The following is a 20258-nucleotide window of genomic DNA, read 5'->3' on the forward strand; positions in this document are numbered from 1 at the left end:
GCATGTCGGAGCCCACTCCTTCTGAGGCCTCACACTTCACCAAGGGCACCCACTTTCAGCTAAGTTCCCGGCACGCTGTCTGTGGAAGTTCCATAGGGCAGTAGGTCCATTCTGCATTGATTAACACTGAGGCTGCAGGGAGCTAAGAGCAATGGTGGCGAACCTACGGCACATGTGCTGCAGCGGGCTATGTGTTATCACCACTGAAAGCTCTAGAAGTGTCACCCTTACTGGCTAAGAGCCTTAGCCAAGGTGACAAAGCGTATCAGTCAGCATGAGATAAGCTGAACTCGCTGCTTAAAAGTAACAACTGTTTATTTCTCACTGACACACCACTCAGAAGCCGGCTCTGTTCACTCTGGTCGTGTGAAAGGACCACGTTAAGATGCTACCCTCTCGGCATGAGATGCCAAGGTCTGCTAAAGCTAGGGAGCAGAACACAGAAAGTCACACCTAGTCTTAAAGGCTCCTGCCAGAAATGGCACATCTCTGCTCACTTTTTTTTTTTTTTTTTTTTTTTTTTTGTCTTTTTCCTTTTTATCAGTACCAGGGATCAAACTCACGGCCGCCTGCTTGCAAGGCAGGCGCTTATGCCGCTGAGCTAAATCCCCAGCCCCCTCTGCTCACTTTCTAATGGCCAGAGTTGGCAAATCACATGTCACGCACACAACCAAAGTTATTTCCACAGTGACAAGTGCTTCTGCTCCAAGACTTCTGCTTTCCCTCTTCTGCCACTTTCTCCTCCCACAAGTGTCTCTGTGTCATTACAGCTGAAAGACTGGACAGGCACGCGTGTATGGGTCTGTGTGACCTCAGAGGCCACGTGATTCAGCCCAACCCCAGCCCAACTCTTCAGCAGCCCTTGGTCACCCTTCTAGTTATAAATGTTGGGCCACCAAGGTGTCGCCCTTTCGTCTCCAACTCATAACTAATATTGTTCTCTGATAAATCCTTGTTGCTATGACTCTCCTCTGTGGTGAAACTATACACCCAAATGTTTTCCTAAATGCATGTTTTATCTTGCTTGCTGTTATGCTCCTTGCTTTTAAACAGCTTGCCTGCAGCGGTTTTTAAGTTGTACTCTGAAATTTGTTTAACAGAGATATGAGGTCAACCCTGCCATTGTGAAGGGGCTGCTCAGAACAACCCGAAGGGACCCAGTTGCAGATACTTATAAAAGAAGAACCCACAAAAACGGGCATGGAGGGGCTGGGGATTTAGCTCAGCGGCATAAGCGCCTGCCTTGCAAGCAGGCAGTTGTGAGTTCGATCCCTGGTACCGATAAAAACGAAAAAGACAAAAAAAACAACAACAAAAAAAAAAAAACGGGCATGGTAAGCTGCAGCCTTCATGTGGCCTGGATGAGACATGCTGCCTCCACCTCCTCCTCCAATGTACTGATTTTCCAGCAAACGGCAAATGTCCTATTGCAAAGACAGAAACAAACACTGGACAGTGTCTTGAGAGGGCTCTGAAGGGGAGACTGCTGGGAAGTGGTGCCAAGAGGCCTGAAGCTTGAACGATGAGGAACACTGAGTCACACTAAGTACACACACACAGGGTGTGCACTCCCACTCACGCACAGATGCACATGGGATGAACAGGCAGTGTGCAGCCAACGGCCTTCCTGCAGGAAAGAACCACAAAGGCAGACTGGACATGAGACTGGCTGTCTGAGAGGCAGAAAGGAACCCACAGGGCTGACGCCACTGATGATGGGATGATGTAAAAGGGGAGACAAGAGAAGAAACAGTCAGACCAGGTAAGGGGTGGCCTGTCATGGAAGGAAGCTTGAACAAATGAGTTCTGAGTTTTCCTCCTGCCCCTCCCAGAGTCTATCACCTGCATGCCTCAAGAAGAAGGGGTACAGTTGCCCAAAAGAGGCAGAGAGCCTCCCAAGGGAGGTGCCCTAGGGAGGCGAGCAAGACTGCTCAGGGTCTCTAGAATCAGATGGGTGTGAAAATCCCCAAACAGTGAGGATGGGGGTCTAGAGCACAGTGCCCTTGCAGTGGACCCACATCCTATACTTTTCAGTATTTTCTGGGTTCAAGATGTGAACCCATGTGGAAGATGGCCAAAGAATATTAGTGAAATAAGTCGGTCAATAATCAGGACCTGCTTAGCACACACAGGGAGGGAGGGGCAGCAGACAGTCTATTGGCTGCTTTACCAATCCAACTGAAAATCACTAACCAAGCCTAGCGGAGCAGCCATGAGTTCACTTACAGCAAGGGAAACGGGTTCGGAGTTGTAAGGCATGTTCTCGAGGGCACAGAGCTAGTAAATGACAGAGGCAGGATTTGAACACAGATCCACCTGGCTCCAATACCCATGCTCGGAACCATCTCTGTGTTGGAGCTCAGGGCAAGTAACCACTGACTTTTCCTCTCTCTGCTACCTGCTCTTCTGGCCGATGGTAATCAGCCCCCTGCTATGGGCCAACTGTACACAGTTCAGAAGCCTTCTTTTAGCTCCTCACTGGTCCCTGGCTCTGAGGGCTCAGCTGAGAGCTCCTAGTTCTAGAACCATCTGCCCATCAGGTCCAGCTATCTTCATGCCTGTGAAAACATCCCATGTAGAGGTGTCTAGTATTATACTGGGCTCACATGGCTGTGTGTGTATGTGTGTGCATTCCTCGGGGAGATAAGCTTTCCACCTGCCACTCACCCCTTCCAAAGACCTCTCCTAAGCCACATGAAAATCAGCCCCCAGCTGCAGATGAGAATTTAGCACCCAGGTCAGAGTACGGGCTTAGGGGAGGCTGAAGCCTGGATTCACATCTGTCACTTACTGTGTATAAATCCAAAGCAGGTTCTCTTCTCTGAGACTCCAACTTCTCTCTAAAACAGGCATCGTGATCCTTGCCTCACTATTAGAAGATTTCACCAAGACCAGCTGCCAAAGTGTCCACCCCAGTCTGGCCCTCAAGAGATGGTGGCCCTCCTCAGCTACACAACCAAGGCTTGTGGCTGGGTGAGACCACCTGAGAGGCCTCCAACAGCTGCCAGGGCCCTATCCAAGGCCCCTTCTGTGTCCTCCCAGGCTCTGCCTACCTCTTCCTGAAGACCACATTGATTTAAAAACCTTGAATATGGATCAAAGATAAGACAGCACCTAGCACTTCCCAGGGCAAAACGCGATCCAGCGCTCCTCACCTGCGCCTGCACAGCTCCATGCGGAGCCTGCAGTGAAGGGGTTCTGGCCCATCTATCTTCAGGCCCACTGACCTGCTCTGGGTCCAGGGCAATGCCACAGGCCACCTCTCAGGCCTGCTTCTCCCCAGCAGGAGTATGGCCAGAGATCTCAGCTCAAATTGTTGGCTCCATCGTCCTACCTTCCCCAATTCTGATGGCTGATACATCGTGTCAGCCTTAGAAGTTTAACTAAGCCATTCATCAGGGAGCCAGAGTCCTCACTATGTAAGCACCGTTATCCTGTGCAAGGGGAGCGCAGGGGGATGGTATGGGTGGTATACCTGCCTGTTTAGAATACAAGGGAGGAAAAGAGGCTTTCTGCCCACTTCTGCTCTTGCACTTTTGCTGTCTTCTACTGACCCACAGTGCTGCTCCTGTGCCAAGCCACCCCTGCTTTGGAGTCAGCTGACTGTGGACTGAACTCTACACAAACTGTGAAGTAAATAAATCTTTCCTTCTTTCATTTTGGGTGTCGGGTATTTTGTCCAGCAATGAGACAAAAGTAACCAAGACAGAATTTGGTACCAGAGAAGTGAGGTCATTGCTGTGACTTTACCTGACCATGTGGTTCAGCAGCCTTTGGGAATGGCTTGTGGAAGAGTTTGGAAAGGTTTGAAGATGTTGGCTGAAAGAGCAGAGTTGACACACCTTAGGCTGTACTATACGGGAGATTCTGGCCAGAGCTCAGAAGACCAGAAAACCAAAAAGATCAGCTCAGGAGGTTCCGATGGGAAGAAGGACTGCACTGGTTGTTGGACTCCAGATAATGTGTGTTATGGCCTGGCAGACAGTTTGTCTACATTTTGCTCCTGTCCAGAGACTTTGCCTGAGATGGAGATTATGGGCAGTGGACTATGTAATCTGGGAGAAGAAATTTCAAGGCCGTTTAATGTTGAGGCTGTGGCATGGTCATTGGTGGGGGCTTTTAGCCAGATTTATGTTGAGAATCAAAAGCAGAGAGCCTTTCAAAATGTTTTAAAGTGTTGTGAGCTTGGCCAGAAAAGAAGATACAGTAAAGCTGTGGGCTGCAACAGCTGAGGAGGTCTCTATTGTTGAGAAGGAACAGAACAGCAAAGATGGCCTGAGAGCATCACAAGAAGCAGCAAGTCACACCCTTTTGCTTTGAGGAGAAAGCTGCAGAGCATAAGGTTCCACAATGGTGACAGCCACATCACCTTCAGAATGTTGGCAGCATCGAAAATTTGTTCCTCAGAATTGGATTCAGAGTGCCCAGCAGGGCAGGCACTTGACCCCTACAGCCAAGAGAAAGTCTGGCCACTGCACTAACTGGCAGCAAACGCTGGCATCATCCACATAGTGCTGGTTTTAGGTGCATGCAAAGATCTCAATTCAGAAGATGGGAGGCTAAGCAGTGTGCCCCTGAGAGGGCAGTGTGTGAAGCTGTGAGTGTGGAGCTGAAGATGTAGTGAAGACCCCAGAAGTTTCTAAAAGCTAGGAAAGCACATTATCTAAGGAAAGCTGCAAGGAGAAAGCACAGGAGAGCTGAGAGAGAAGCCGTGGGAATTGTAACCACCAGAAGGACCACAGAGGTGGAGTCACTCAAACCCTTTGGGGCTCACAATTTGCCACAGATTGCTTCAGATACTGGGCATGCAACTACAGGACTTAATGTTTGCCCTGCTGGCTTTGTGGACTTGCTTGGCTCCCATTCCTTTGTATTCCCCTTTGTAACTTTTGGAATGAAAATGTTTATCTTGTGCATTGAATGTTGGAAGTGTTTAACTTTGTTTTCATTTGTACAGGAGCTTGCAGCTAAGTTTGCCTTAAATCTCAGAGGAGCCTTGGAACTTGGACCTTGCAGCAATGGTGAAACTGTTAGGACTTTGATAACTCTTAGAGCTGGAGCAAATGCCTTTTGCATACAGGGATGTGGATGAGCCTTTGAGAGGCCAGAGGGGAAATGTTATGGTTTTAATGTAACATAATGTTGATAGACTTAATGCTGGTTCTTAGAGATTGTTAAATCTGTGTTATAATGTTCAAGCTATGGAATGTTAAGAATAAGCATGTCATTTCCAAGATTTAGCTATTATAAATTGTGCTGCTACAAACATGGGTGCACATATATCACCGTAGTATGATGCTTTCAGTTCTTCTGGGAAGATACCCAGAAAGGGAATAGCTGAATTGATGGGACATCCAATCCTAGCTTTTTGAGGAATCGTCATAAAGATTTCCACAGTGGCTGTACCAGTCTACACTCCCACCACAGTGGAGAAGCTGGGCTTGAACTGGTGATCCTTCAGCCTGTTCCTCAGAGTGCTAGGATTATTTATTTATTTTTACTTAAAATTTTCGTTTTTGCTGAGTGTGGTGGCGTAAATAATCCCAGAATTTGGGAGTATTGTTGTAAATTTAAGGTCAGCCTGAACTACATATTGAGACTCTGCCTGAAAGAAAGACAGAAAGAAAGAGAAAGAGAGAAAGGGAGGAAGGAAGGAGGGAAGAAAGGAAGGAAGGAAGGAAGGAAGGAAGAAAGAAAGAAAGAAAGAAAGAAAGAAAGAAAGAAAGAAAGAAAGAAAGAAAGAAAATTGGGTAAATGGAGACAACTTGAGACCACACTCTTAAGTGAAATGAATCAAACTCACATTTGTAATTATTGTATTGTCTCCCTAGAGTTAAAAAAAAAACTGAAAGAGTAATAAGATCGGGGCTGGGGATTTAGCTCAGCGGCATAAGTGCCGGCCGTGCAAGCAGGCGGTCGTGAGTTCGATCCCTGGTACCGATAAAAAGGAAAAAGACCAAAAAAAAAAAAAAAAAAGAGTAATAAGATCCAAAATGTACAACAGGGCTGGGGATTTAGCTCAGCGGCATAAGCGCCTGCCTTGCAAGCAGGCAGTTGTGAGTTCGGTCCCTGGTATGGGTAAAAATACAAAAAAAAAAAAAAAAGGTAAAAAAAAATGTACAGCTGATATTGTAATAATGAAAGGCAGAGAAAGTGCTCAAAAGGAAAGAAAAATTGGGGTAGGGGAAAGGAGAGAAGAAAAAAGAAAAAGGATTATATGTGCGTATACACACATACACACACACAGAGACAAGGTAGATAGGTATACTACTAATCTCCGTTAGTTCATTCAAAACAACAGTTTGTGTTTTCATTGATTGTTTGATCATTTTTGTGCCTAAATTTTGTAACCTGACCAGCTACTTCTAAAATAACAATATGCAATATATTAGTGTTAATTTCCTACTATTTTTTCGAAGTTTTGTATCATTTCTATCCTTTTTTTGTTTTGCTTTCTTAAAGAAAAAAACAAAACAAAAAAGCGTAGAAATGATACAGAATTTCAAAAAAAATTAACAGCAAGAAATCACTAGTTGATAAATTACATATTGTCCTCTTAGAAATAGTTGTTCAAGTTACAAAATTAATGCATACGAAGTGGACAATGAGAGTGCAAACAGTTCTGTTCAACAATCCAACAAAAACTTAGTAATATGGTCATCTATCTTATTCACCTAAACATACATGCACTTCTACCCTTGGGAGCACTTTCCTCCCCTCCTTTTTACAATAGCAATTACACATTTTACTTATTACTTATTACTCCTACAGTTCTTATTACTTTTTACACTAGAGATACAATGTGATATTTAAAATATAATTCTTATTTATTTTACTTATGAGGTTACTCTCCAGTTGCCTCTATTTACCTATAAAAGCATCAAGTTCATCCTCTTTATAGCTGCGTAATATTCCATTGTATAAAAATACATCTTTATCCATTCCTCAGTTGATGGGCATTTTGGTTGTTTCCAAGATTTAGCTATTACAAATTGTGCTGCTATAAACATGGGTACACATATATCACTGTTCTGTTTTGCTTTTTAAAATTAAAAAATAAAAGAGTATAAGCATGTCTTTGCTTATTTAAAGAAACTGTTTTAAAGAAATGTATCTAGTTTCCAAGTTGACAAGGGTGGATTTTAATGGTTGATACATTGTGTCAACTTGAGAAGTTCAGAAGTTTAAGCCACCCAGCAGGGATCCAGGGTCCTCACTTTGTAAACATCCTCACCCTGTGCAGGAGGAGGGCAGGGGGACCTTGTGAATGCTGTACCCTCACCCTGGGTGGGGGCAGCCGGCTTACAATGTAAGGGAGGAGCAGAGGCTTGTTTTTGCTGCTTTTTGTGTCTTTTGCTGCCTTGAAGTGTTGTCCCTGTGCTGTGCCAGCCTGGTTTGGAGTCAGCCTGCTTTGGAGTCAGCAACAAACTGTGAAGTAGATAAACCTTTCCTTCTTGCATTTTGGGTGCTGAGTATTTTGTACCACAATGTGACAATAGTAACCAAGACATCCTCTTAATCCTGGCTCCCACTGACACATGAATATCCAGATGGGCAAACACACTGATACACAGGAGGCTTCCTGAGTGCTCTGTCTTCCTACCCACTGCAGCCTCAGCCCACCTGAAGGGGACGCTACCCTATGCTCAGAACCTCGTCAGAAAGAGAGACTTTTCACCACAGGGAAAGCCCTGGCTCTGCAAGCTGAAGAATAAAGGCATTGGCCAGCACTTCCAGGGCCGGATCTCCGACCAGATGGTGCCTGGGAGGAAGAAGTAGGGGACAGAGGAGCTGGATCGGTCTTTGCACTTTGGAGTGCCAGCCTCGCACTGTGCCTGCACAGAGCACAGGAGAACAGAGGACCAGGTAAAGGGGTCTGTGCACTCAGCTCCACACCTGCCACAGCTCACACATGGGCAGGGTCTCAGAGGTGCAGACCATGCTGAACAGAGGCAGGGGTGCTGCAGGTGCAGGGCCCCGGAGCCTCCTTGGGAGAAGTGCACCCAAGCTGCACTTCTCCCTCAAGGGAAAATCCAGGCAGAGCTGCCCAAGCTGAGGCAGAATGGGAGACGGGGAGACTCAGGCCACAAAAATGGACTGTTTTCAGGAAGCTGAATCCGGAACTTTCACCACAAGTGTAAGGGGCCTAGTATGTCAGGGCAGGGGACAGAACGAGGATGTCTGCTGAGAGCCGTGACTTCGGAAGAATCACACACACACACACACACACACACACACACACACACACACACACGCACACACGCACGCACACACTTCTAGGCCTCCAGGGAGGAACAAGTGCCTTGAGAAAGCCAGGGGTTGCACAACACTGTCTTGGCACCCACACCTGCCTGTTGGCTGGTGACCGTGGCCAGCTCAGGGCTCAGCCCTGCTTGCGGCTGTGTCTGGAACTTGTCCTGATTGTATTAGCTCTCGGAGTAATTTGCACCTCAGAGGAAAGGGCCCAAGAGGCAGGTGAATGTGCAGCTCTGTCAGGGCTCCTGGCTCCCTGGACTCCCTCTGCCTCTGCCTCCTCTCTCTCCCTCTCCCTCTCCCTCCCTCTTTTCCTTCCCTCTCCCTTGCCCTCACCCTCTCCCTCTCCTTATCCCTCCCTCCTCCCTCTGCCTCCCTCCCTCTCTTGCATACACGCATGCACGCACAGAGGCAGGTATTACATGTGCCTGAGAATGACAGGTTGAACAAGCGTGTACCTGGTTCTAACTGCTGCCACTGGCCATGACTGAAATGACCAAGTCTCTGCTCCTGATGGGCAGTGAGAGCCCCATGCACACACAGAGTCTATAGCCCACACACATGCACAGGTATAATCACATTTCTCTGCTCTTCGCTCCTGCCTGTGGCCCCAGAAGTCTAAAGGCACCGTGTGGAGTGTGGAGCTCCACAGAGCCTCAGTGAGGCTCTGCAGACAGCTCAGTCCCTGGAGGATCATCCTTCCCTAAACCCAGCATCCTCTCCCTCAAGGGTACCACTGTTCCACTCCCACGGGTTTTGGCTCCAGTCTCAGTTCACATGGTTTCCAATTAGTGGTCTCAGAAAATGATGCTAAACTGCTCTGTGTTTCAGTTTCCCCATCTGTAAAATGGGATGATAATCATACTTGCATTGGGTAGCAACAAGGTATAAAAAAGATTTAGCAAAGTGCCTCATACCCCATCAAAGCTATAGAAGGGTTTATTAAATAAAATACCAAATCACGATTATCTGAGGGCTTTTCATTTGCTTCTTGCCTATGTGGCAACTTCTTCCCAGACTTCTGGAATGGGAACCCCACCTGTCCCCTGCCCACTCTCCTGAGACTGATCCCTTTGGCCTCCCTTCTGCCACAGCTCTGCAAGTTGTCATACATGTCCCCCAAAGTTTAAGCTACCTAACCCCTATTTGTATCAAGTCCTTATCCTTTTTCCACTGGTCTCAGTCTCCACACTGCTCTACCACCCTGGGCAGACACACCTGGTAAGGCTCTTCTGTGGGGCGACTGCCTTTCCCAGCTAAGGGCTGGATGGAGAAAGCCTTGTTAAAATTCAGCATGGTCCAGCCCACGGCCCTTCTCAGCAGAGCATCCCAGGGGCTTGCTCTTCTCTGGGTCAGATGTTTGGGCACCAGGACAGTCCAGAGCCAGGCAGCCCATGCTCAGCCTTGAAGGGGCTATGAAGCCACCCAGTAAGCATGAGAGGCCAGGAGAAGCTGCTTCCAGAAAAAGGCATTATTGCAGGAAACTAGTGCCAGTGGGGGGTTGGTTGCTATAGAAACAGTCCTAACTATCTCCTAAAATGCTAGATGAGCCACTGATGAGCTGTGTGGGGGCTGTATTAGGAGACCTCCAGGAGCTATGGAAGGTCTGTTGCCCCCAGGCTCTAAAGCTGACAATCTGGAGGTCCCAAGAAGGAACCAGCTTCCAGGGACAAGCAGGCAGCTCTGTGAGCACCCAAGTAACACTCCAGGGCTGAGGCAGAGGCTTCAGGCTGCAAGCCATCCTGACTGCAGCACAGGTCCTGGAGAAGGGTCACTACCCAAACTCACTTCAACTAGCTCCGGAGTCTTCAGCACAGCTGTGGACAGACCCACAACTCTGGCCATGGCCCAAACCATGATATCAGCCACAGGGGAGCCACACCTCAGTTCCAAACCAAGCCACACATCTGACCACAGTCCTAGTCACAAACTAAGCCTTGACCTAAGCCATAAGACTGGCCACAGGCAGGACTTGCCCAGACTACAGACGGCACTCGGTGCAGTCCATGAAGCTGTATCAGATGACCTTAATGGTATTTTCACAATGAACACCAAATTCTGTACATCTGATAGTACCACAAGATGCCCCCAACCTCTACTTCCTGTCAGCTTCACGGCGGGCCCAGAGAAAGCAAGTTGCAACCCCTGGTCCAGAGAAGGGAATGGTCTGTCACTGTAGCTACTGTCACTTCTACAGGAAAGTAGTGGGCAGGGGTGTGGCTCAGCTCATCAGCGACACATCTAGCACTTTAGGAGCTAGAAGGCAGGTCTCCAAGCAGCGCCCAGGTGGCCAAACCAGCTGCTTTGAGAAAGATGTGCTTTTGAAGACCTTACTGGTATCTCACAAATATGCCACTTACATACCCATTAATTACCTTATTTAGAGGATAATTAGTGATTAATAGCGTTGGCTATCTATTGTACTTTCATTTGCTCTGCCAATTAGCCTCCCAACACTTTTTAATTCTTTGGAACAATTCTCCCAAGGCCCAGATGTCCCCCGTGTGGCGACAGACTCTTGTTCCATAAGGAGAAGGCTCTCTCCACCCTGCCAAGGGAGCTCCCCACAGCACCTGCCGCTGTGCCATGGGCAGGCTCTGCCTCTGCAGGCTCCTCCAGAGGGCAGCCAGGGAGATGGGAGGGCTCTGAAGCAGCCAAGAGACAGGACAGGGCAGGGAAGGCACTTCACCTCATCATGTCAGGATCCCCTTGCAGAGAGCTAAGAACACAGGCTCCAGATCCAAGTGCCAGGCCAGGGGATAGGGAGACCAGACTCCTCGAAGGACGCGGAGACCACCAGCACAGTGAGAGAGCCAGCTTTCTGGCAAGGGCATCAAAAGCCACCGCAGCCTAAAGCAAAGAGCTAAAGGGGAGCAGCCCACCACCACCCACCCCTGCTAATCCAGCCCTTCCACAGGCCAATGTGACCTCCACATGGGCAGTGCATGCCACCTGCCACTCCAGGGTTGGGAAGATGGGCCCAAAGTTGACTCTGCCTCTGGCCCCTCCATTCAGTGCTAACATACAGTGCCAGGAATTGCCAGTGGGCCACCGAGGGCAGGGCTGGATAATGCCCTCATCCCTGTCCCAGATTAAAGCACATAAGAAGGAAACAAAAACCAACAGGGGATAAATGCCCTTTCCCCACCAGGCTGTCACGGGAAGGCTCAAAATAGCTCTGTTTGCCACCAGGCATGATTCCAGAGCTTCTCAGCAGCGACCAGCTTCATGGGGGGACAGGAAGTGGGAACCACCATGGTCACGGCAGGGCAGAGGGAGTTCTGATCAGAAGAGTGGAGCCCTGGGCCAATTCACAACACTCCAAAAAGGGCCAAAAGGGACGGCCATGGAGGCCCAGAATCCCTAAGACTCCTACAACAAGCTCAAGCCTTTCCACTGTCAGCTCCTGGGTGCTTATGGTCACAAATCCTCCAACCTAAGTCTCTCCCCAAGGAGGGCAGGAGTGCAGGACGTGACGTGCTCTGCAAATACCGAGCCGAGCAAACACAGCGCCACGCAGACGGCTCCAAAGAGGCCTCTCAGATCCACCAGAACTCAGGGCCCCTCCCAGGCAGATCTCGACGTGTTTCTATTTTTGCTTCCAACCCTTGTTTGGCATCCCTGGCTAACAGAAGTCTACTCCCCCCCTCCAGAATAACGGGTCATCTGGGAAGTGGAGCATTTCTTTGCTGGCCTCTCCTGCCCCAGATCTGCTTGACCCTCTCAGAGAGAGACCAGCTGCTCCCCAAGCCCAGGCTCCTGCCCCAGGCAAGCCATCCTTGTCAAGCCCTCAGTTACCAGCCTGGGTGCAGGGCCTTGCAGCACACCTAGCACAGACAGCTGGACATCCGGCACCCAGGTTTCCAGAAGCAGACAGACTCACAGCAGCTGCCCAAACCCAGCTCTTACCTGCATCCCTGAAAGTACCCCACTGCCCACATACAGCCACAGAACCCAGTCAGGCCATACCTGCACCCTCCCTCAGCCTCAGACTGAGCGTTGGCCACGCGGCTTATCACACAGTGTCAGCCTGGCCCGTCCACACCACAGTCTCACAAAGGCAGCCCAGAGGAGTCCAAGGAAGCAGGCTGCTCCTGGTAGGCCTGCTGGGACCCAGCACCCCCAGAGCCACGGAAGCAAGAGGAGCAAGGGTCCTGTCCATCTCTCCACACACACACCCACGGGGGCTGGTGGCCACTCAGCTGTGCAGGCCTCCAAAGGCACATGTGGGACCCTGGAGGTGGCATTTACCTCCAGCGTGACTCACTAGGCTTCCAATCCTCTGCAAAAGGGGGTGCAATCTAGCATTTTCTTTTCTCTTTAGAAAACAAGAATTTTAAGAGAGACGCATAGAGAGACTGGAAGGAGTGGGTGGGGAACTCGGATCTCATTTGATTTCCAAACTCACTTGTTATGCATTTTCTGCTCCCTCTCCCACCTCCAGCCCTGCCCTGGGGGCCCTGGCCACCCACCCTCTTCCAAAAGGCTCCTGGCTGCAGATGTGGAGATTGGCTGGGACTGAAGACCCTAGGGGCCATGTGCTGTCCATGTACAAGTCCTCAGCTCCTTCTTTATCCCTGCACTCAACTATTCATCCAGAGAACCCACTGAGGTAGGGCCCCTCTCAGCACAGTGAGAGGTGAGGAGAGGAGAGCACATTAGGAGCTGCAAAATACTTAATCTTAACTCCCAAACTCTTCTTCCTCTTTCCTATTCACAGATGAGAAAACTGAGGCCCAGAGGGGATAGTTTAAGGTCAGCTAGGACCAGAAGTGGGTCTCAGCTTTGTCAGAGGATTTAACTCCTGGGAATGTTAAATGCAAGAGCAGAAGAGACCTAAGTGCTAACTCTAGCTTTGTCTCCAACTAGACATGTGATTGTAGAGCCAGACACCTCTCAATTTCATCATCCATAAAATGGGAATAACGCTGACCCTATTTCAAAGACAGGCTGTCAAGATGCTGGACAGGAGAGCTGCAGTAAGACAGCACCAAGATTGTCCTCAGGATGGAATTTCTGACCCTGTCCTCCTTCCCCCAAGCCTGGAATCTGAGAGAATTCCTGGTAGCTAGCTGCTATCAAGAAGCCCCATACCCAAAGCTGCACTGACTGGTCTCTGAGAATCCACCTCCGAGAAGGAACTTTTTCCTTTCTGACCTTGACTCCCAACATGCATATTTTTTTCCAATATGCATATTTAACAGGTGAACTGAAAGATCTTCAAGCTTCTCCAGCTATGAGCTACCATAGCATGCCACAATGTATGTGAGGAATCCCATCCTTCTAGCCTATCTCACCCAGACTCAGCCCCAGCGAGGGCCAAGGAGCAGCATTTAGCCACAGCCTTACCTTCTGGGTCCCATCACTGGCCCTCCAGACACGTCTCAGGGAGGGGAAGGGGGTGAGGTGGACCAGGCCAAGGGAACATACAGGAAGTGGGCCTTTTGTCCTGGCAGCACCCATTCTTGCTCATGCAATGATGCCGCAGGCCAGACTCAGGGCTATGAATGGTCTTGAGCTGGGGCCTGCTGGAACCTGGCTCTGCCTCTGTGGCAGGTAATTCCACAGGGACCAGAGAACACGAGAACTGCTCAAGCTCCAGCATGTCCCCAGTGGCACGGAGGTGGAGGAAGGCTTTTGGAGGTCGAGTTTGGGAAAGCCAGGAGCCTAGACACTGGCTGCCCACCCAGGGCCTGAAACTGTGAGTATTCTCTCCTTGTAGAAGGCAATGCTGCTTCCAGCATAAACAGAAAAACTGTCCTGGTGCCCTAGGAGTGGGAATTCCCCAAAGTCCAGAGACCCTCAGCCCTATTCCCCTCTCAACCTTCCAGGTGTTTCCACCAGTGGTGAGCAGCCCACCCCCTGGTCCCTGCCCCTGGGTGCCCCAGAGCAAGTCACTTCAGAAGAGTTCTGACTTAGGGTGACATAAGGCACATGTGCCTTCCAGGAAGGCCAATAAAGGAAGCCAACTCAGCAAACACACAGGTTTCTGCCATCACTTTGTGTGACCCTGGGAAACCCCAGCCTTCCTTGGGCCTTAAGGTACCCCCTCCCACCCCGTTAACAAGGCTTAGAGGGAGCGTCCCTCCCACCCTGAGTCAGGATTGACTGACTTAAATGACAGGTCTGATGCACTGCACGGGCCAGCCCCGCCCCTTGGATCAGAGGCCAGCACCTGGGTGTAAACTGGTTCCTCCAGCCTGGAAGGCTCAGCCATGTGGCTGCAGCTTGGTCTCTTTAAACATTCCCTCCCCCTCCCTATTGATTCCCAGACCCTTCTGGTCTATCACTCAGTTCCTACCCTGCCTGGGTCATGGCTGCCCCCATGGGCATGGTCCCAAGTCCCCAGACACCCCTGCAGCCTGCTAGGGCATAGAGAGACTGACCGGGCCAATACAGAGGAAGGTAGGGGAGGGGCACAGCAGGACCCTCCCAACACAGGCAGCTGGGCCAGGCTGGCCCCTCACCTTGATGTACAAATTCTGCCAAGCTTTAAAGACCCTTCTCCTAGAAAACTCCAGCCTTCTCGGTCTCCATTCAATCACTGGCCTGCTCTGGTCCACAAATAGCTCTGCACCGTCCTGAGTCCTCCGCTACCCTAGCCCCCACCTCCTTAATGGAGGCCTTTACCCTCAAGACAGTCTTCCCTCCTTTTTTTTTTTTTTTTTTTTTTTTTTTTTTTTTTTTTTGCGTAACCAGGGATCAAACTCTCTAGCATGCGCTTGCCAGGCAGGTGTTTATGGCACTGAGCTAAATCCAGCCCAGTCCTCCCTTAGGGCAAAAACAAGAACCTCCTCCCCACCCTCCCCCGGCCTGCCCTAAAGACTAGATGGGGTGGGGAGAGACACTATAGGACTCTTTGGGGGTTCTTTTCTTACTTGTTTTGCTTTTGTTTTTTGAGATAGTTCTGGTTGGCCTTGAACTTATTATGTAGTCCAAGTTGGCCTCAAACTCACAGCACTCCTCCTGCCTCAACCTCACAAGTGCCCAAATTATAGTTAGGCACCTGGCCACTGTAAAGATGCTTTATGTGTGCGGCTAAAACTCCCTCAGTTTGGGGAACTGATAGCAACCCATTTGGATCTACCTTCCACAGATTCCTCCTACCCTTTCTGGAACCTGACTGCATTTTCCTCCTGTACTAATTCTCCTGCTTTGTGAAAGTCCTTGAACTGTTTCTCTTCTGATCCTGACGTAGCTGGCACAGCCACGGCTGGCTGCTCAGTCTGTAAACTGCACGACAACAATGTAATGACCTGGAGTGAGACCCCACCACAGCCCTGGAGCCCAAAGCCCCACTGTTTCCCCCAGTAGGTGACCTACTGGACAGCTTTCAGAGGAGCCCTCTCTGAGGAAGGGAAGCAGATGCTCCGCCCACAGCCCCCCACCCTCCACCCCGCCACAGCCCTCTCACTCTAGTGTCATCCCTCTGAGTGCAGGCCAGGTCATTCTGCCTGTCTGCCCATGGAGGTAGGTGGTACTGGACAGCCACCGCTGTCTGTCGTGCTTTCCTACCTAGGGCTTCAGTCCCCCTCCTCCCCCGGCTATAAAGAGAGGGAGGGACTTGGGCTGCTGACCTCCAAGACTGCCTGTGTTCTAAAGCCTGTCCATCTGTTCCTCACCGAGGCCGTCACAGAGGAGATGCGATTGCTATCCACACACTACCATGCGTTTGGGATTCACTAGGTCTGGAAGCCTAGAGAAGCACGGGAACATTCACAAAATGCAAAGCAGCTGCAAAGAGCTGGGAAAGGGAAGGGTAATCAAATGCTGCCCAGGGAAGCAAAAGTCTCCCCGGGGCGGAGCTGAGAAAAGGAGCAAAGAGCTAAGCGGAGGATCACACAGGAGGAAAGCTGTGCTGCCCCAGGGCAAGGGCTCAGGGACCAGGCCAAGTGTGAAATTGCAGTGAGAAACAGTGTCAGGACAGTATGAGGTGCTGGGGCCCAGGCCAGCACAGTCCTTTTCACCTGTCACTGGTACAAATCCCACTGACTCAATCCAGAGACCAAGCAAAAGACTCACAGGCCATGGAAGAGAGCCAAGGACCAGCACTCTCAGGCAGCAAGGGGGATGAGCCACCAGGGCTCTGATGAAGGAAACCCTTGGAATTCAGCAGACCTAGTTTGAGTCGGAGCTTCCTCCACCCTCCTGGGCCAAAGAAGTTATTTCCCTGGGTGTCTATTTCCAGATGTTTGAAAAGAGGCTGGAGGGTGGTTTTCCCACCTCCCAGGATCAGCAGGCAGGAAAGGGCTCAGCACAGGGCTGATGCATCTTCGAGTGACAAACACCAACTTCCTTTTTTTTTTATGTTGAACAAGTCACCTGTGTACACGGGGTCCAGGTGTATGCACACACAGAAGCACACACAGCATGGGACAGGGGACAAGACACATACGCTGCCTGTGTTCTTTTGAGGAAAGGGGTGAGGAAGGGAGAGGGAAGTAGAAAACATTTTCCAGCCTTCCTAGGAGGGGAGAAGGAGAGAAGTGAGAACTGGGTGTTTGGATGTGTCCTGTACTGCCTGCATTTCACATCCTCAACCTCACCTCAACAGGAATCCTGGGGACCTAAATCGGGGATGTTCTCAGGGACCTAACTCACAAGCCCAGTACAGCAGCAGGGGCAGTGGTGCCTGGTCCAGGTCCCGGACATACAGGGCTAGAAGAATTTACCATCAGCCAAGTGTGCACACAGGTAAATTCACACTCATTCCATCACTATCATCATGTATGGGCCCAGGGGATGGCGTGGCCCCTGCCAACGTCACAGGACGGGTGTAGGTTCACGGGAGCGTCTCACTGTCACCCCTCAAGCCAGCACTGCTGACACCGTGCTCGTACCCTGTGCTGCCTGCGGTGAGGCCGGCCCTGCGGGCACAGGATTTCCCTAACTTCAGCCTCCCAAGGCACCATGGGGCCCAGAGTGTGCAAACAGGGACATCATCCTTTAGCGCCTGGCCCAGGGCCTGGCACAGAGCGATGCTGGTGAATGGACGTCGGGCGGAATGAATGAGCAAATGACTAACACCCACTCTCAGACCACAGCTACCCCGGTGGAGCCCGCAGATGGCACAGCCTGTGGGACCCCAGCAGCGGCCACGCCCCTGCACCCCTCACACCTGAGGCTCTGCGTTACAGGCCGCCCGGTGGGGGGTGGGGACCAGCGGGCGGTGCAGAGCACCCCTCTTCTTTCAGAAAGACTCTGGGTCTCCCGGAGGAGCTGAGCGCTGGGGCGGGGGCTGGAGAGAGTGGCAGCGCCAGGGGGCGCGTCCCGGCTGACGGTGCGGGCGCGGGGTGGATGGGCGGCCCCGGGACCTCCGCTCCGATAGGGGCTCCGGCCCTGCCCGAGGCCTTGGGGGCGCGGAGAGCCCCGGCAGCAAGCCTGCACGGGGGCCCGGACCTGGCCCTGGGAGGGCTCTGGGAGGGGACGAGGTGCCCGCGAGGGACCCAGGGCACCGGAAGGACGCGAGGCGAGCGGCACCACCACCACCCGCCGCCGGACCCCCGCCCGCCTGGCGGGCTCACCTGCAGCGGCCCCTCGCCCGCCCTGCCCCGCGCCGCCCTCACCTGCGCCGCCCGCCTGGGCCATGTCCCGGCGGCGGCTCCGCTGCGCGCTCGCGCTCCTCGCGGATCCGGGCGCGGCCCCAGCCCCGCGCCCGCCGCCGCCGCCGCCGCCACCGCAGCCGCCGCCGCCTCGCCGCTCCCTCCGCTCCCTTAAAGGCGCCGAGCGGCGGCCGCACCGCCCCGCCGCCGGGGAGGGAGGAGGAAGCGCCCAGCGCCGCCCCGCGGCCCGCACCCCGCCCGACCGGGGGCCCGGAGCGGCGCAGAAACCTCTGGGGAGTCAGGGCTTTGGGACCCGGGACCCTGGATCCGGACGGGGATAGAGACAGAACTGGGGAGCCTGGTGCCCAGACCTGGAGACGCAGCGCCCGTGAGAGACGCTCCCAGGGCAGAAACACCCACGGAGGGCAGGAGGACACTCAGCAGACCAGGGACCCAAAACCTGCAGCAGAACAGGGTGACCGAACCAAGGGAAGGAAGGCAAGTACCAGAGGTTCCCAACAGCCAAGAGAAAAGTTCCCCAAGATCAGAGATAGAGACGGGCCCTCCTCACCCCTGCTCTCCAGCTCCGGTGGTGCTGGTTCCTCTCCAGTCTGAAAGAGGCATGGATCTGCACCCCTCACTCTGAAGGAACCAGTCAGACACGTGCAGACTGCAGTGGCCTGGCCAGGACTCCAGGCCAGCGGGGAGCAGCTGCCTTCCTCTCCGTACACCTTGCACTTGGGCATTCCAGAAAGCAGGCCTCCTGGGGCTAGGTGACCTGGGTGGTGGTGTCTGCCCAGTGCCAGTACGGAATCCACAGTTCAGCTCCCACAAAGTCATTTCTGGGGGTGCTTGAGAGACAGGGTCCCCAGAGGCAGGCTAGAGGAGTAAGTGGGCCTCTCCCTAGCTCAGGACTGAGCCAGCTCTAGGGTGCAAACAGTATCTAGCCAGACTTCGATAGTCCCGTGTCCCCTGCATCCAGCTGTCTGCCCCTCAGAGACATGGGCAGCCGTGCAGAGTGCTGCTGTCCACCCTCCTCCAGCCACCATCCCAGGCAGGAGCCACCCATCCTGCCCACTGCACTTGGTACGGCAGGAATCCACCCCATGGTTCCCCATTTCTGGGTTCCATTAGCTCCCTAGTGAAAACCAAGCACACACAGGGCTACAAGAGGCCTTGGTGAACTTTTAGTCCAGCTCCCACTCCGGGGGCTTTGACTCTGCCCATGGGATCTCTGTTAAGTGCCCTTTCTGCTCCCTGTCAATGATAAGGACAGGCAACTCAGTACCTCAAGCGAGAAGGTAAAGGCTCTTTCTGGAGCTGAAAGCCAGCTGCATCCTGTGCGGTACACTCAGGTCCTTCTCTGCCTTTGATGCCTCACCAACAAAACAGACTTCCCAGGCTCCCCCCACCCCACCCCAACAAACCTTTCTGGGTGGCTTCATCCAGGGTGCCCAACCATCCCAGCTTGACAAGGACTGTCCTAGGGTTAGCTCTGCAAGCCTCACCTCATGAGAAGCCCCTTCCTCCTGGCAGCTCAGGATCTCAGAGCCAGGCAGGCAGGTCCTGAGCACAGGGCATGAATGGACCCCGAAGCCCTTTCCATTCCGGGGCCAGGTTGGGCATGGGAACAGCCGTGAATACTTTTTGGCCAGACAGTGTACTCAGTTTTGTTTGTAGCCTGCTGTTTAACCGGCGTGCATTCTCTGAGGCACCCCTTGTCACCCCCTTCACCCTCCCACCCCCATTTACTCAGGAAAAAAGAGGCCGAGAAAGTTGGGTGCTCAGGGCTGTTCTCTGTCCACTGCGCCACCCTGTCCTCACACCTCCTGTCACTGGGGGAGCTCAGAGACCAATCTGCAGCAGTGTGAGTGGGCACTGCTAAAGAAGCCACTGACTGAAGAAAAAGCAGTAAACAGGCCACAGAGGGGACATAGCCAGCCCTTGGCTCACAGCAGCAATAGTGACCCAGGCTACCAGTGGCCCTGTTTCCTGGTACAATCTTGGGTTGGGGGAGGGGTACATCCCCACCCATGGATCAGGCAAGCTAATCCTACCTGCAGAAAATGTTTCACAGAAGACACTGAAACCACTCTCCCACTTAAGCCCTAAGCTGCTTGCCTGGGGAGGGAGTGGGACCAGCAGAGATAGAAAAGTGCCAAGTTTAGGACTTCAGAAATCCTCTTACCAGTTCACTCTCCACACTTCTCTCCATTGCTCAGATGGTAAGACAGTGGGCCAGGCTGGCTGTGTGAGGACCCAGGTTCCCTAGCTCCATTGCTGTCTTCTCTTTAAGCTCTCCTGGCAGGCGGCCCCTCCATTCCTGTCTTCTCCTCTTTAAGCCGTTTTGGCAATCAGCCCCATCTGCAGCTAGCAGGGAGAGGTAGAAGAGGAGTCCAGCGGCCAGTGTGGGCCTGGCCCCAGGGCAGCTCCTGCATGCCTGTTAGCAGCTGCCAAGGCAGC

The 20258-nt window shown here is 52.1% G+C and overlaps 1 protein-coding gene across 3 annotated transcripts in view; it reads right to left on the reverse strand.

The window, feature by feature from the left end:
* Pitpnm3 (PITPNM family member 3) overlaps nt 1-20001 on the reverse strand; it is an 82564-nt gene extending 62563 nt beyond the window's left edge. For 2 of the 3 annotated variants that reach the window (XM_063250987.1, XM_063250986.1), the window contains exon 1: nt 17820-17930. In XM_063250987.1, the coding sequence (XP_063107057.1) occupies nt 17820-17841 (22 nt within the window). In that variant the 5' untranslated portion in view covers nt 17842-17930. Of the gene's footprint in view, nt 1-17819; nt 17931-19983 lie in introns of those variants that run through there. The other variant, XM_063250988.1, reaches the window with a different exon arrangement.
* Nucleotides 20002-20258: the final 257 nt, after the last annotated feature.

This window comes from Cavia porcellus, unplaced genomic scaffold (assembly GCF_034190915.1).
Source record: "Cavia porcellus strain 051 isolate PalLab524CR breed Dunkin Hartley unplaced genomic scaffold, mCavPor4.1 scaffold_6, whole genome shotgun sequence".
Lineage (NCBI taxonomy): Eukaryota > Metazoa > Chordata > Mammalia > Rodentia > Caviidae > Cavia > Cavia porcellus.